At 32.2% G+C, this 14,333-nt stretch overlaps 1 protein-coding gene across 4 annotated transcripts in view; it reads left to right on the plus strand.

Annotated features, from left to right (window-relative positions):
• Window positions 1–1,122: 1,122 nt before the first annotated feature.
• LOC134681450 (autism susceptibility gene 2 protein-like) overlaps window positions 1,123–14,333 on the plus strand; it is a 138,588-nt gene continuing 125,377 nt past the window's right edge. For 2 of the 4 annotated variants that reach the window (XM_063541082.1, XM_063541085.1), the window contains exon 1: window positions 1,123–1,541. In XM_063541082.1, coding sequence (XP_063397152.1) covers window positions 1,320–1,541 — 222 coding nt within the window. In that variant the 5' untranslated portion in view covers window positions 1,123–1,319. The remainder of the gene's footprint in view (window positions 1,542–14,333) is intronic. The other 2 variants (XM_063541084.1, XM_063541086.1) reach the window with 1 other exon arrangement.

The following is a 14,333-nucleotide window of genomic DNA, read 5'->3' on the forward strand; positions in this document are numbered from 1 at the left end:
TATCTTGGATATTAATTTATATAGAGCTAAACTGTAAACTGCAATCAAGAAAACCAAAATGGTCAATTTACCCCTTAAAGAGTTATTGTCCTTTATAGTAATTTTATAACAATTTTTTTTTTAAATCTTCTCCTCTGAAACTTCACAGACATATTTAATCAAACTTGGTCACAACCATTATAAGGGTATCGTGTTAAAAAGAAATGTGTCCATTGACCCCGCCTGCCAACGAACGTCGGGCAGGGTTGCCGGCTCAATTCGTCTCAAAATTCAGGGCAGATAGATCTTGATACTATGAACATATAAACCTCATGTCCATTTTGCTTTAAATGCTTTTGAAGGCAAATTTATCAAAATATTCTCAAGGCTAAGCAAATTTTAGGGGGACGCACTCCCGCCACGCTCCGCCTGTATCCACCCCTGTCAGAACCCTGCCGTTAGGAAACGGACGAGTGTCGGAACAGAAGGTGTAACCCTTCCCTTTGAGCGCCAACAAAAATATATCTATTTTTTCAGTGCACGATTGAGTAACACATTCTTTTAGAACGCTCCCCGATATTTCAAATATTGCATTCTGAGTCTCATAATTTCTCCCGATTTAAAAAAAAATATGTATATTGCTTGAATCAAATTTATTATGTAAAAGTCTCAAATGTGTTTTCCTCTTTTCGATTGCATTAAAACATTCTTTTATAATAAAAGTTAAATAATTTTTCTGTAAAACTTTATTTATTTGTCATTCTCCTTTTTGCTATAAAATTACTCAAATTGGTTTTATTTTTAACGAAAATATATTTAACGAAAATAATCACCAGTATTAATTTTTAATAATTTCGGTACACAAAAATAACCGCACTTGGCGTGAAAATACCAAGTTTGCCCGAGGCAATTACGGTACATAGTTTTTATGGTCAGTAAACTGTTAGAAAATAAAATAATTTGTGTGTATTTAAAAATGAATTTCTTTGTTTAATTTACACAGATATGAATCATTATATGAAAATATTTAAATATTTCACTTAAGATTACATATTTGCAATTCACAACAATCCATTTCAAAAAACTTTTCCAATTCTTACACTGTAACTAGATTTGTTGACGGCGGAAGAACATATGCCATAATCAATTGAGTAGTTCGGCCATATTGTATCCTCCGCCATTTCAAACACAGTGGATTTCATCCCCGATATTTCTTTGGATTTTACATTACATTCACAATGGATTAATCATTCAATAAGCAAAATCGATACCTTAATACATCAAGGATGTGAATTAATTCTAAAATTGGTTTTAAATGTTTAGTTTGGAATAATATTTCAATGGAAAACGAGACAAGTAAAAAGCAACGGTTTACTAAACGCCGCGAACGTGCACAAGTAAACCAAGTTCCTGATTACGGGAGTGGGGATGATGACCCCCCATCAGTCAAAGACAAACCCCGATCTAAACCCAGGAAGAAGAAAAACATTGTTAATTTATCAGAAGAGGATGTAATCGATGGGTTTGCTATTCTTAGTTTTAAAAGCTTCGAAGATCTTGAGGTGAGATTTTTTTTTTTTCATTGATCATTCAAGCATGATCTGATGGTCTTCATCCAAATCCCATTATTCACATTTTCTTCAAAACCTGTATTTTCATTGTTAGGAAATTTGCTACTGAAATGATTGATTACTTTGCTTCTTTGCTTTGGTATGTGTACAATTTCCTAACTCATTAATAACAATGTAATTAAAATAATTACAATGTATCGAAATGTACATTTTGAAATTGACAATTGATTGACAGGGGGCACCTTGCACAAATCTTAATTAGTATTTATATCTTTATTTGCAACCTGTGTAGATTCTACCTGTGTAATATTGCCCCAGGTAGCACATACTAAAATTGAGTGGTCAATCAAGGTGTTAATTAGCTTTGAATAACTTGATTATGAATTGGGATAATTGAATTAAACTTGTTATTTTAATTGTTGATTGTAGTTAATTGGTAATTAACAAGTGTATTTCCAAACTCCAAACAACTACTTGAAAAGTTTGAATATACAAACATTAAACAGAAGATTTTCAAATCAATGAAATTTCAAAAATAGTATACAGACATTCCACATTCATATTATACACAGCACCTTTGTAAGAAAATGAAATATGTACACACTTTTATTTGTGTATTAAAGGAAAAGATAAAATGAGTGTCTTTTGTCTTTGTTTACATTTAGTTTATTCAGATAAATCCTCACATAACAGAAGTACAAATGTATGCTACAGTGTAAGATACCAGTGAAATAAATATCTGAGATTTAGAAACAATGTTGCTGTTTCGTCACAGTTTTGTTAACTGAAAGCTAATTGACTTGTGAAGAACTTACCTGAGTAGATATGTTAGAGTTGCATACATCTACATAGAATTAGAATTTTCAGAAGACTGTTCCCTATAGAATTATGTGAAACCTAGAAAAATAAGATAAGGAGCAAGTTTTTATTATGAATTTCATTGTTATGTTGTTTATGAATCTAAAGTGCAATATGCATGTATATTTCATCAGGTTTACGTCTTATATTGTCATTGCATTAGGGTCTAATCAAATGAAAACCCATTCCCATTAATTAAGAATTTTGTTTAGATTTCAAAACTCAATTTTTCATTGTCATCATTCTGGTACATTGTACATACATGTACTAAAAAACTACATGTAATTATACTATAAATAGCATTGAAAGGACCCTTGTGAGACACGCCTTCATTGGTGGAACAAAAATATTAGTATATGTATTTTATTTATTCCCCTTAAATTGTATAAATGTTCACCCACTAGAGGGGGTCACTGATTTGGGGTGAGGATGGGAGGTTTCCTGATTGCTTATACCTACATGTATGTCATCCCACTTATTGTTTTGTCAGAATGGTGTATCCTGCTTATTGTTATAATAATCTTGTAATTTCTCATGTCTTGTTTAGTTTTTGTTCTAAAGCAAAATAATTTGACTCCAGCATGTCGATCTTACAAAAAACAGCCAATCTTGCATCATGCAAAGACCCTTACATCAGGGATGTCATTAGAAGCCGGCAACCGGCGAAATGCGCCGGGTATTTCTGCTTTGGCGCCGGCTACTTCAAAATTGACAAAAATAATATTTTCAAAAAATTTTCAATTTTCGATGAAACGATCATGAATTGATCATGATAGAAATAAAGACATAAACAAATCATTTTCTAAAGAACAAAGATTTAAGCATTGACTTTACAGTGTGAGGCAGATTATTTAATAAAAAGACAACTTTTTATCACTTCCGCAAGATTCAGCAGTACTTGTTGACAAGAGAAGCGTACATCGATCTAAGTTTCGGCGGCAAAATAAGTTTGTTACTTCATTTGAACGTGATGAAAATGGTCTCCGGTTAATGTGTAATCATTCATTGCATTAAAAACGTCCTATTCCGTTCCAAAAAGCTTGTCAAACATCGTTTATTTTTGTAAATTTTCCCGGGACTTCGTCCGCCATTAATGTGTAAACTAGAGATCGGAAACGGACCAGCTATGACCGGAATCCGTACTTTTACAATAATAACTACGGCCCATATCTACGACCCTCGAATGGAACAGCTGAAACAAGGATTTGTATAGTTAGACTACTACTATACAAATCCTTGGCTGAAAGAAGAAATTTTATCCCAAATGGAAAAAGTACGCATTCGACACAATTTTACAGACTTTTATGTTAGATTTTTCAAAAGCACTGAACTTCATAAACATGATAAACAAGAGTTTTTTTCTTATTGAATTGTAATTTTTATATTATAATTTCTTTCCCTTTCTCAGTGTCATTAAAAAAATCTTTTTAGTGCTATATCTTGTTAGTAGTTTCTAACTAGAACCTTAACTTAAATAACTTTGAATTTGGACTGTTACTTTAATTGTTTACTCAGATATAAATTGAACAATATAAAAAGAACATTATTCACATATGACCCTTTGTACTATACATATTGGTAGCAAAGAACAAACATTGCAGCACAATGTTCGAAGGAGAACTTCTCTTTCAAATCTCACCACTCCTCCCTATCAGTTCCAGAAAGAGAAGTCATGTCTCCCTATGACTATAAAGAAGTGTAAGCCTTGCATTTTCATTCAAGGATGTACTTAGACCAGGTTCTGGAATTTCTGTCAGATGTTTGATCTTCGTTGTTTTCCCCTATGATAGTGCAGGGTAAAATATGTTGACCCATGACCATGATGACCCCATTTTTCCTTTCTTAAATATGAGACTCCAATTAATAACTCATAAAAAGTCATTTAAACACCAAAATTTAAGCAGATCTTAGATTTCTTTCTTTCCTTTTGTTTGCTTCTTAACTAATGCTCTTCTGACTTATAGTATCAATTTTGAATTCTAGATTATTGTGATTTAACCAAATCGCTTTTTTTTTTTGCCTGAAACAGTCCAATGAATTAATCATTTGATTTATTGTGATTAGTTTTTGAAATTATTAATACTGAAAAATGTTTTCTATGGGTTAGAACTATTTGAATAATTGCATGTCTACCATGTCTACAGTTGTATTAAAAATATTTTCAAATAATAAAATCAAATTTCCTGAATATCACCATGTCTTAAAGAGTAACGCCTTCATCATTTTCCTCAAAGATCTGCAAACAACTTCAGTAACTTGTTAGCTGAAAGTCTTGATGATATTTATGTGATCAACTTTATAGAAAATATGACCATCTTGCTGCTCATTTACCTTATCATCATTATAAAAATGGTGTTTGCAAAGAACAAAATTAGAGTTCAGGAGCACCCCAGAGTGCAGGATTTTGCACCATTTTAAAAAAAATTTCTGGGGGCCTTGAGCGGCCCCCAGACCCCTCGCCGTGAAGGGCAACGAGCAAGCTCGTCGCGCCGAACGGCTACGCCGTCCGACATTGTTGCCTCCTACTTTTATGATTTAGCCTGCTACTTCAAATCTTATTGACATCCCTGTACATGTATGTCAGACCCACTCAATTTTTTTTTACAGATTTCTTTTATTGTTCAGTTACCATGATAAAACATAGTATTAAAAAGTAAAACATCCATAATAACCTGATACATGTACATATATGTAGGTCTACACGTACACAACCTGATACATGTACATATATGTAGGTCTACACGTACACAACCTGATACATGTACATACATGTAGGTCTACACGTACACAACCTGATACATGTACATACATGTAGGTCTACACGTACACAACCTGATACATGTACATACATGTAGGTCTACATGTACACATGTACAAGTAACCATAACAAAAATACCTGTTCCTCTGAAGAATGATATCTTTAATACATGTATGCTTATTTTTTACAAAAAGAAGTTTTGATCATTGTTTACACCTAATGAAAAATTTAAAACTAAAATTCAAATTTTAACAGAATCTTCATATATTTCTACTCCAACTCTCTTTTGTCAATTTAATATGAGCATTGACTACTATTTTATATTGATTTAAAAATTTTAAAATAAAATTCAGTCTTCTAAGAATATAAAATCATAAAACACATTATTTCCAATATTTTTTGTCCTCCAATTGAGTAACATGTCTGACATCATGCTAAGGAAGATTGACATTATAACAGGGGTTGGGGGTTTTGTACTTACATGTACGTGTACATGCTTTAAGATTGACATTTATAACAGGGATGGGGGTTTTGTACTTACAAATGTACATACTTTTCTCGTGTATCCACGTCTTTGTTTTAAAAATTAAAAAAAAATGTATTTTTAATCAAAAGGTCTGTCTATCTTTAATGTAAAACGAAATCAGATTAATTAACCACATCACAGTAATTTGTTTTTATGTAGTCTGCGGAACCATTATTATTTAAAATGATATAAAAGTACATACTTCTGTCTTAATTTGTATACATGTAATGCTTTGATATATAGCCGTAAACATAACATGGCTGACTTTTGATTTATAAAGAGGAATCTTGTAGTTAATTTTAATTTGACTTTCAAGAGTGAATTGGAAAATTGTGTGATGACTGCTATAGTAAATCATGTGTCCGTGGTGATGAGAGGGAAAACCCTGATTGTTATTTATGTAAAGTTACAGTTGCTTCACAATAGAAACGGAAAATACCACTTGACTGATGAATTCAATACAACAACACTTTGCAACTCTTCACAAAATCATTACACATGTGAAAAATACCAAGAATTATTTTCCTGTTGATTATACGTAATAAGAATCAAACAACGGTACGAGAAATGAAATTCTCAAGATTAACTTCACTGGCGGAGCCAAAACTTTTCCTAAGGGGGGGGGGGGGGCCCTCTGACTGACCTAAGGGGGGCCCGGTCCAGTCATGCTTCAGTGATTCCCTATATAATCAACCAAATTTTCCTTACGATAGGGGGGGCCCAGCCCCCCAGGCCACTCTGGATCCGCCTATGAATTTCTTGTATGACGCTGATTCATTGAAATGTTTAATGGAAGTATGTAAAACTGGCAATTTGGAATGTGTATTTTAATTCAGATACGTGTAATAATGTCTGGCATGTCTGGTGTATGATCATCTCTTAAGAAGGTCCCAAGTTTTAAACCTTTGGTTCACTAGAACCCTGAAATGTAAGAAGCAGGCTTTATACATTTGTCATGTCAAATTGTTCAAGTCTGCTTTGAATACATCTTGATAGATTGTTTATTTCATCATTTTCTGTTTATTTTATAAAGGTATAAACTTTGAAACTAAAAATAAGAATTATCATATTTTGCAACCCTGCTGACACATTTGTATTGATAAAGACGTACAAATGTGTATGGTACATGTATGTCAGTAAAAACAAGGTTTGACCTTTGCTGACACCACTGATAGGATCATAATACTGTTGGTTCAATACATTATCCTAAAACAAATGATAGGATCATATACTGTTGGTTCAATACATTATCCTAAAACAAATAATTATCTTATACACTGATGAAGGAAATATTTAGTCTCAACAAAATATGATAAAGACTATGACAGATTATATGTAGTTATAGGACAGGGTGTAAGAATTCTCAGGCCCTCAACGCGATTTTGATACTCAGTTAAGAATTTAGTTTAGTTGGCCCACATCAGAAGATTATTCAAACAATGTGCTGGCATAGTATACATGTATGTATGCCAGTCAGGGGTACTACTTGTACAAGTGTATTTTATTTACTTGAAGAAGTAAAAAAAAATATACACATATAAGTAAATTTGTAGGATACTTAAACAAGTGAATTTTATTTACTTGTATAGGTAAAAAAAAAAATGACTTAGTTATGTCCCTTAAGCATTCAGAATTTTTTACTTGTACAAGTAAAAAAAATCATCCTTTCTTCTTTTCTTGAATTCTTAAGATTTCTTTGCTCTAATAGAATTTTAAATTGTGTACCCTTTACAGATGTCTTTACTAATCATTTAAGTGTAATTTCATGGACAATGAAAGTCCCATTTGTTTGTTATCTTCTTAACACTGCTCATTTACAAGCCCCAAAGGAGCAATTTTTGAAGGCCTTGCACAAATATACAAGATCTTTGCTCAATCAGTTTCTTTGATGAATTAATGAGATGAAACATTGAACTTTAATGAAAAAATTTGAGCAAACCTGGGAAAAAATTTGAAAGGCATGATTTTACATCTTGAAACTTGAGGATTTTTGTTGGATTGTAAGAAAAATTTACTTATGCAAGTAAAGTTTTTTAGAAAATTAAGGGGAGATTATTCAAACATTATTTATTTACTTATATGTGTATATTTTTTTTCACTTCTTTAAGTAAATAAAATACACTTGTACAAGTAGTACCCCTGACTGTATGCCTTGCCCTTTGTTCCTTAATTTTTGTATTTTTTTTGAATACCTTTCCTTTGACATTATTTTTGACATCTCATGGATAGAAGCATTCTTATGTTCAGTTCATATACATGTACATGGTACTGGGCTTATACAAGCTCTGAGGTTTGATGGCTGTGTGATGGATCAGCAGCAGTCAGTCAGTCTGATCTGTCAACCCGTGACTTTAAGTCTAAATTTTATTCAGACAGCACTCATGCTAAATACACTAATGTAAAATGTACAATGTAGAGGGGGAGGACAGGGGGGTACCCTTCTCCCTTCTCCCACCCCTCTTCTCCTTTCTCCTACCCCTCTTCTCCTTTCTCCTAACCCTCTTCTCCTTATTTTATATTTTTCAATTTACTGGAAAAAAGAGAGATATTTTATTTTTCATATTTTATTTTTTTTCTCCAACTTTTTCTCCTTTCTCCCAGCCTTCCTCTCCTTTCTCCTACCCCTTTCTCCCTATCTCTCTAACCCTTGTCCTCCCCCTCAATGTAGATTCTGGATCTTCACACACAATACATATTTTGTACATCTGACCATTATGATCAAAGTCAATATTTATGGCCAAATCTTATTGTTTCCATACATGTATATTGTACATGTACAATAGATATATTTACAACAGCATGTACTCTCTTATATATATAATATTCACATCTGTTTTACATGTAGTTATAAGACATGAGATCTTTAAATTATGCAGCTTGACAATAATCTATAATATATTGTCAATAATTGTATAGACAGTACATTTGATTATTGAGCTAGAATTGCTTTCCTCTATTTTAAAATTTTTAATGTTGTTAATTTACTGTATTATTAAAATAAACCCAACATTTCCTTGTATTCTTAGTACTATTCCCTGTTCTCTGAGTTTTAATTTTAGGGGCACCAGTAGTACGGGCCCTGTGAGACCCTTATAATGACATCAAGAGCTTCAAAATATGATTAATGCATAGAATTTTACCAATTGTCACTTTAAATGTTGGCTTTGCTGCTTTTTAAAATCCTGATCTACATATCATGCATGTCTAAAATGGCTTAGGTTATCAATAAAGGATTTGTTGAAAGATTTCAACATGTGTGAAGGTTCACTCACTGATGGCCAAAAACGATGGTTAATTAATTTAACAAATGTGTATATATTTTGTTGTGCACCGTATAGCACCCCCCCTCCCCCTCCAAAAAGAAGATGAGGTTTTGCAAAGTGAGACAACTGAGACTCCACGAGTTAAAATGTCAAAGAAGTTAAATCAACCTTAAAGCCTTCAACAATGAGTAAAAACCATACCGCATTAGAATGTACATTTATTTGAATAATTAAGGACATGTATTTAAATGAAATGTACATTTATGGGCCAGATGCTTAATATTAAAGTAAAATAATATATGTGGAACAATTGTAATTTGGTTGCCAATAACATGAAGGAGACATAATGATGAGTGTTCAGAAACCCGGTGGGCATGCAACTGACATGAATATTACTATAAACACTAATTAATAAGACTTTACAATGTCCAATTGCATAATAATGAATAACTCTTACAAAAACGTTATCCCCCATTCCTCTTTCACAAAAATGCTTTCCCCCAATTTCCTTTGTGACAAAAACGTTGTCCCCCATTCCTCTTTGACAAAAATGCTTTCCCCCAATTTCCTTTGTGACAAAATCGTTGTCCCCCATTCCTCTTTGACAAAAATGTTTTCCCCCAATTTCCTTTGTGACAAAAACGTTGCCCCCAATTCCTCTGAGTTCTGATGCTGCTGCAAATTGGAATAAATCTGTAGTGTAAATTATTCTGTTAGGGAGAAAAATGTCTTTTCTCTTTTGTTTTCTTAGACAAAATTTTACCTTACTTAGGTAAAAAGATATTTAACTTTATAAGCTCTGACTTATTTAAAGAGCTTACGTCTACATGAAACCATGTTGTGTATTATAACAAAATCTGTCATTAATGTATAAACACATGTAAGGCCAAATAACAATAAACAGTATTTTTCTTACATGTGAGTCCACAAAATGTCCCAATTATCATTTAAAGTCGTGCTGTGAAAATAATGGGAATGGTATCTATATATTAACTTAATAGAAATAGAAATATTTAGCTAGAAAATGACACGCTGTAAATGTTTGGTCCAAAGTTAGGCTTTTCTTGCATCCTTGAGAATAGAATGGCCACTTTAACATTCCTCCCATGAATGACAGCACATGCAAATGAATTATACACTGAGCAATGTTTTATTGTAATATTTTTGTGTGTGTAAAGTTTATGTATGTCTGACGATTGTAAATAGTGTTTGCACCAATGCAGTCATAACCCTTTAATATTTGTACATGTATGTTAATTATGTGATTCAAGGTTCTATAGTGTCAGAAAATTACTTTTTTTTGGGTCATCCATCATTTATTGCTTAACCAGAAAACCATCCTTGGTTGTCATTGACGGTTAATGATTAATGGCGAACTTAGCCTTTAAGAATGGGGGTAGTTAAACCAAATTGTTTACCTGTAAATAGGGCTCAGGTGTTCAGGAAAGGTGATCTGATCAGCGCTGTTTATTATAGGTTATGAGTCAACACAGTTTTTCAGTTTCATAGTTCGGAATTTAAATGTTTTCATACAAATTTTTGTTTGATCATTCCGTAAACTTTAATAAGTTAGTTTTGTCTCGATGTTTTGACAAGTGCATTGTTATTTAAGACGAGAATTGTATTGAAACTGTAGCAGATTTCGTCTCTGATAGAAATGCTTTTTTCTCTGGAGTATTACGATATTAAATTAATTTTAGTAGTGAAATCGGAAGAATGATTCTATATTCCCTCGGGTGAATGCAAAGAAAATTTTTATTGAATTGTGAACAGCCATTCTTAGTTTAATTATCACTGCATTCTTGCAAACAGATAGGCTTAGTTTTCTCACTGAAGTTAAAATAAGAGAAAAGTAAAATCACCAAAATACTGAACTCGGAGACTGAGGAAAATTAAAAAAGAAAGTCCTTAAATTAAATGGCAAAATCAAAAGCTCAACACATCAAATGAATGGATAACAACCATGACAACTGTCATATTCCTCAGACTTGGTACATACATTTTCCTCTGAAGAAAGTGGTGGATTAAACCTGGTTTTATAGCTAGCTAAACCTCTCACTTGTATGACAGTCACATAAAATTCCATTATATTTAAGGGAAACATTTACATGTACATTTTGCACATCATATTTTGTTATCAATATTATGTTTACTGTACATGCACATGTATATATAATTATGGTCTTCATTAAAATCTGAGTCAGACTTGCATTTTAAAAAAAAACATATATATGTTTATTCTATACTCGTGTAAAAAAAATACTTCAATCCATAATTTTGCAAGCCTGGACTGATAACTTATATTAAATATAAAGGTGTGAGGCTAAGCTGAGTGAAAGACAGTATGTATAGGCCATTTAAATTAGGCATGCATTAATTATAATTCTGGGATAGGATATAAAAATACAAATCTTCTTTTTTATAGTTGAAAATAAATATATTCTATATTTTGATCTGCTAATTAATTTAAAAGTGAAAAACTGTGGCAGACCCACATTAAACCGAGATTCATTAAAATGTCTTATTGATTAATCTTAATTACGACATTACAATTAATTACAAATGAATTATTAATATGAAGATTCTCCATGTTATGTACTAGTTGAAATGAACAGGAAGATCAATTTCACATTAACTACAGTTAGTGTTCCAATGGTGTAACACAATAATTGAACGGAGAATTATAATTTAGATTACAGAGGACTTTTTAACAAAAAGGGAATTACTGAATCATAATGGTATAAGATTGATTGATTGTTGTTTGCTTAATGTCTTTAGAGAAATTCTGATCAACTCGCTGAAGACATTTTAAGATCAACCTTATTTGCATTGGGCTTTTTTATTTTAAGATCTTTTGATATTCTAGTATTTCCATTATAATATTGTCCTTAAATGGCCTCAAATATTTGTGTTGAGCAATTTCTTTTTTAGGAAATTTTTAGAAAAGTATGCAGGATCGATTATCCAGATTCACAAAATTCATAGAGTGTGGTTTTCACTTTGATATAAAGAAATCACATAACCAGTAGAAAATTAGCCCTGAGATTCTGAGATTGTGACAAAATCTCCTGATACTTCTGGAATTATGTTGGCGTTTTCTTTTCAATCATCAATCAACATTTCAAGACGCAGATCCAAGATTTTGAAAAAGTGCAAAAATGGGCGCCAACTCAAGACAAGCGTTAGGAGTGGCATTATAAAAAATATTTGCACTAACCGTTTAACCATATATTTTTCTCCATTATAACAGTCCCCCTCCCATAATCTGCCTCCGTTTGGTTACATTATTGAGACAAATTTAACCCATCTTTAATAATATGTGTTGCGTGCTGTAAAGTAGGTGTCTTCAACATTATATTTGTTTTCATGGCTGTAGGTCCTGACAGTTACTTTATTAACTGCCCACATTAAAATGACCATGATGACTGAAAAATTACTCACCAGGCATTAAACAGTCATCAATCTATCCAATTGAAAAATAATAATCCATTAAAGTATTTATTTACCATGTCTACAAGTTGACTTACATGTAAATAGTATATTGACTTAGCAGTGAGACAAGGTGGTGACCTGACAAATCTTTACTCTTCAGACATCAATGTTAAACATATGTAGGAGACCTGTACATTTGTTTATTTGAAGTTGTAAACTTTGTTTATAAGTGAGGCCATTGAAATTATAAATGTGGTATCATTGGTCATTTGACATCAAAGATATGTATACATTAGAAGTTTGATGCACATGTACACAAGGAATTTTATGCACATGTACATTAGAAGTTTGATGCACTTGTACGTAAGAAACTTTATGCACATGTACATAAGGAATTTTATGCACATGCACATTAGAAGTTTGATGCACTTGTACATAAGAAACTTTATGCACATGTACATGTACTTAACAAATTGTATGCATATGTACATTAGAAGTTTGATGCACATGTACATAAGAATTTTTATGCACATGTACATTAGAAGTTTGATGCACATGATTATAACATAAGAAATTTGATGCACATGTACAAATGTACATAATAAATTGATGCACATGTACATTAGAAATTCATGCACATATGTACATTAAAAGTTAGATGCGCATGTACATAAAAATTGATGCACATGTCCAAATGTAACATAAGAAATTTCATGCACATGTACATTAGAAGTTTGATGCACATGTACATAAGAATTTTTATGCACATGTACATTAGAAGTTTGATGCACATGATTATAACATAAGAAATTTGATGCACATGTACAAATGTACATAAGAAATTGATGCACATGTTCAAATGTAACATAAGAAATTTCATGCACATGTACATTTAAAGTTTGATGCACATGTTTATTAAAGGTTTGATGCACATGTTTATTAAAGGTTTGATGCACATGATCGTTAAATTTTATGCACATGTCCATTATACATTGAAAGTTTGATGCACATGTACATTAAAAATGTGATGTGTAAATATTAAAGCATTTTAAATGATTTATAATGAAATTGATGAATAACATAACAATATGGTCCATGATTGACAGCTGCACTGGATTATCTCTAAAATAACAAACAGCAATGCTAAAATTGTCAGGATATTTTATATCAAACTTATTTATCTAAAGATATAAGAAAAGTTATCAGTGGCGGATCCAGGAGGAGGGTTCTGGGGGTAGGAACCCCCCCTTTTTTTTGGAAGATCAATGTATTAATCAGAGTTCGCGAAAACTGCCCCTGTCAGTGTGCAGTTTGAACCATGGTTAGAACCATGGTTAACCATGGTCAACCATGGTTGTATGACCATGGTTGACCATGGTTTGACAAAATTGTTAATTGGCCGACCATGGTTAACCATGGTTTTAATGACCATGGTTGACCATTGTTGGAACCATGGTTTAATATTGATGGGTCAACCATGGTCAACCGTGGTTACAACCATGGTCAACTGTGGTTACAACCATGGTCAACCATGGCTCCAACCATGGTTATTGATGAGTCAACCATGGTCAACCATCTCCATTAAACCATGGTTGACCATTTTACATTCTTGTCAAATCAATCTTCAATTATCTTGAAACAGTTTGTCTACTTGTTATGGAGCCTGTATACTTCTCTTCCTTTTTGTGTCAGGACTACCAACAAATGCTGAATTGCATGAAACTCTTTAAAGCTACCCTTGCAGAAATGGTCATCCATAAATTGAAAAGCAGTTTCCACCTGCAAGAACATAAAATTTTCCACAAAGAATCAATTGCTCTTGATAATTGTATAAAATAACAGATTTTAAGGATCAAAAATGTTTTTATCTTCTTTTGCAAATTTTTAATAATAAAAAACATAACAACAAAATAAACATTATGAACATGTTTTTGTTTAAACAAATA

This window comes from Mytilus trossulus, chromosome 8 (assembly GCF_036588685.1).
Source record: "Mytilus trossulus isolate FHL-02 chromosome 8, PNRI_Mtr1.1.1.hap1, whole genome shotgun sequence".
Lineage (NCBI taxonomy): Eukaryota > Metazoa > Mollusca > Bivalvia > Mytilida > Mytilidae > Mytilus > Mytilus trossulus.